Here is a 2,371-nt window from a genome sequence, read left to right on the forward strand (position 1 = left end):
CAGACAGGCATGTGTACACCCAGGACCCCGGGGCAGCCTTCAGGGCAGGGACAGGGCTTTGGCCAGGCGGATCCAGAACCAGGACTTAGTGCAGGGATTGGTGTAATCACAGACTGTGATGAACCGGAGGATGCTGGGAAACTCCTTCTTCATTGGCTTGTACTTGATGGGGATCAGCCGCTTCTGATGGGCACCTGCCAGCAAAAGGTACCACGCTCGCACCAGGTCCTTGCCTCATGGTGGATGGAGTGGGGGCTGTCCTCAGCACAGAACTTCACAGGAGACACCAGCCCTCCTCTGGCGAGGCACCCCGGCCCGCATTCCCTCACATACTTGGGTGTGAAGAGACCTGCTGGGCTCCCTTGGTGCTGCATGCACAGCTGTTACTAAGGAAAGGCTGGCATCATGGGGCACTGCCCACGCAACCAAGAAAAGGGCAGACCGTGTCCTCTCCGATCAGGGCTGGACTGAACTTACCCGGACTGAGGCTGAGCGCAAACTTGGTCTGGAAGTCACATTCTTTGCTCTGTAGATAATCATCTGAGACGACCACCACCATCCTTCGACACCTGGGGGGAGTGGGCAGGCTTCAGGTCCTGTGGCCACTTGGTTCAGCAGAGCCCCATGACCAAGAGTCGCCCCACGAGGGGCTTCCAGCGCCCAAGTCAAAGGCCCGGTGTCAGGATCCCCGGACAGAGCTCCGTGCACCCACCCGCCAGCCCCCACCAACCTCTTCTCGATGAGCTCACTGGCAATGGACCAGACGCAGGTGCCAGGCAGGACATCGCGGTCAGACACGCACAACTTGAGCCGATAGTCCGTCTGTTCCAGCTGCCGGATCATCTCCTGTACAAACTGGATGTCGTTGGGACAGTAGCAGATGAAGGCGTCGAAGCACTCGGGCACATGTCCTGGGAACGTTAAAAAAGAATACATTTCTGCTGAAACACTACCCCAAAATGCTAGAGAGAACCCTTCTGATGTTAGTCCCCCTGAGAGTGTCTATCGCCCACTACAGACAGAACCCCTGCACCTTTCTGGTGAACCACTGTTCTGAACATTGTCCTACAGCCCGCTCTCCCACCAGCCTGGGAACTGGCTCTGTGTTCTTACCCAGTGGATCGTCAAGTGTGGTGAGGCCTGTTGGAGTCTCCGACTGAGGGATAGTGCTGCCTACAGCTGGGACCTGCAAGGGCTTCTCAGCCGCCTCCTCCAGCTGCTTCTTAATGTATTTCTTGCAGTCTTCCTCTGCGGGGCAGCGACAAGGAATGTTGACGCCTCAGCCTAGTCCCCCCAGGAAGGATCCAGCCCCATCTCCATCTCACCCCACAACTCCTGCTTCTCCAGCCTACCGAGGCCACAGTGGTCCTAAGAGGCTGAGCCGGAACGTGGTTCTTTTGTTCTTTGGGGACATAGGGGTGACTTTCGTGCCCAGGCTCTCTGAGAAGCCTTCGAGATCGGGGCCTGGGGCTTTGGTATCCTGCTCCTGGGTCCCTTCCTTGCAATACTGAGAACAGAACCAGAGACTGTTCATTCTAGGCTCTGAGCAGATCTGTGGGGTCAGGCATGCCAGAGGGCTCAGAAGACCTAGTGTTGAGGACAGCAAGGTGGTTATAAGGAACAGCTGTGCCTGTGTGCCTGCCTTGGGCCCTGTGTCCTCACTTATCAGTGAGGGAGAACAGGTGGGGCTGCATTTCCCTGGGACCTGAAGTTTCCAAGGTCAGCTCCAGCCCCTCCTGGGCCTATTGTGTTACCTTAATCTTCCTCTAAGCGCAGAGCTGCAAGTGTCAGTCGATCGTAACCCATGGCAACTCTCCACGGAGTTTGCAAGGCTATAAATCTTCATAGGAGAAGACTCCTCACCTGAGTGGCTGGTGGATTTCGGCTAACAGCCCAGCTCGTAACCCACTATCCACCAAGGATCCTTTTTACCTCCCTCGATGCCCTGATTCTGGCCTTTGAGCTATTTCCACCCCTTTGCTGCCCTTTTCAGTCCCTCCCCGGGATGCTGAGAATGGGAACCGGCCGGGGTACAGTTCCTCTTTACCGGAGGCCTCCAGCACCCCAGCCAGGAAGTGAGGGCCTCTCCAGGTGGGGGGCTAGATGCCGCGAACGGACAAGTGGTAACCTCACTGCCCACCCCGGCGCCGGGCCGGGGTCGTCCTCACCGATGCTGGGCCCCAGCTCCTCCAGGACGTCTTGGCGGCCCAGCTTGGCCAGCAGCTCCAGCAGGCGGCTCACGGAGGCGTCGGCGCGGCCCTGCCAGGCATCCAGCAGGCCACCGGTGGGGTTGGGGTACGCCTCCAGCTGCCGGATCTCCAGGTACTCGAAGCCCAGCTCCTCGGCCAGCGTGGTCCAGTCGGCGGCCACC

The 2,371-nt window shown here is 58.6% G+C and overlaps 1 protein-coding gene across 1 annotated transcript; it reads right to left on the reverse strand.

Moving 5' to 3' along the window:
* Positions 1-39: 39 nt before the first annotated feature.
* MYD88 (myeloid differentiation primary response 88) lies at positions 40-2,370 on the reverse strand (the record flags this gene model as incomplete). The annotated part of the gene is made up of 5 exons (XM_006890653.1): positions 40-194; positions 478-569; positions 731-911; positions 1,114-1,248; positions 2,169-2,370. Coding segments are annotated over 5 exons (765 nt in total), but the record flags the coding sequence as incomplete, so codon positions are not given.
* Between the last annotated feature and the right edge of the window lies 1 nt (position 2,371).

This window comes from Elephantulus edwardii, unplaced genomic scaffold (genome assembly GCF_000299155.1).
Source record: "Elephantulus edwardii isolate Elephantulus edwardi_28Jun2011 unplaced genomic scaffold, EleEdw1.0 scaffold00091, whole genome shotgun sequence".
NCBI lineage: Eukaryota > Metazoa > Chordata > Mammalia > Macroscelidea > Macroscelididae > Elephantulus > Elephantulus edwardii.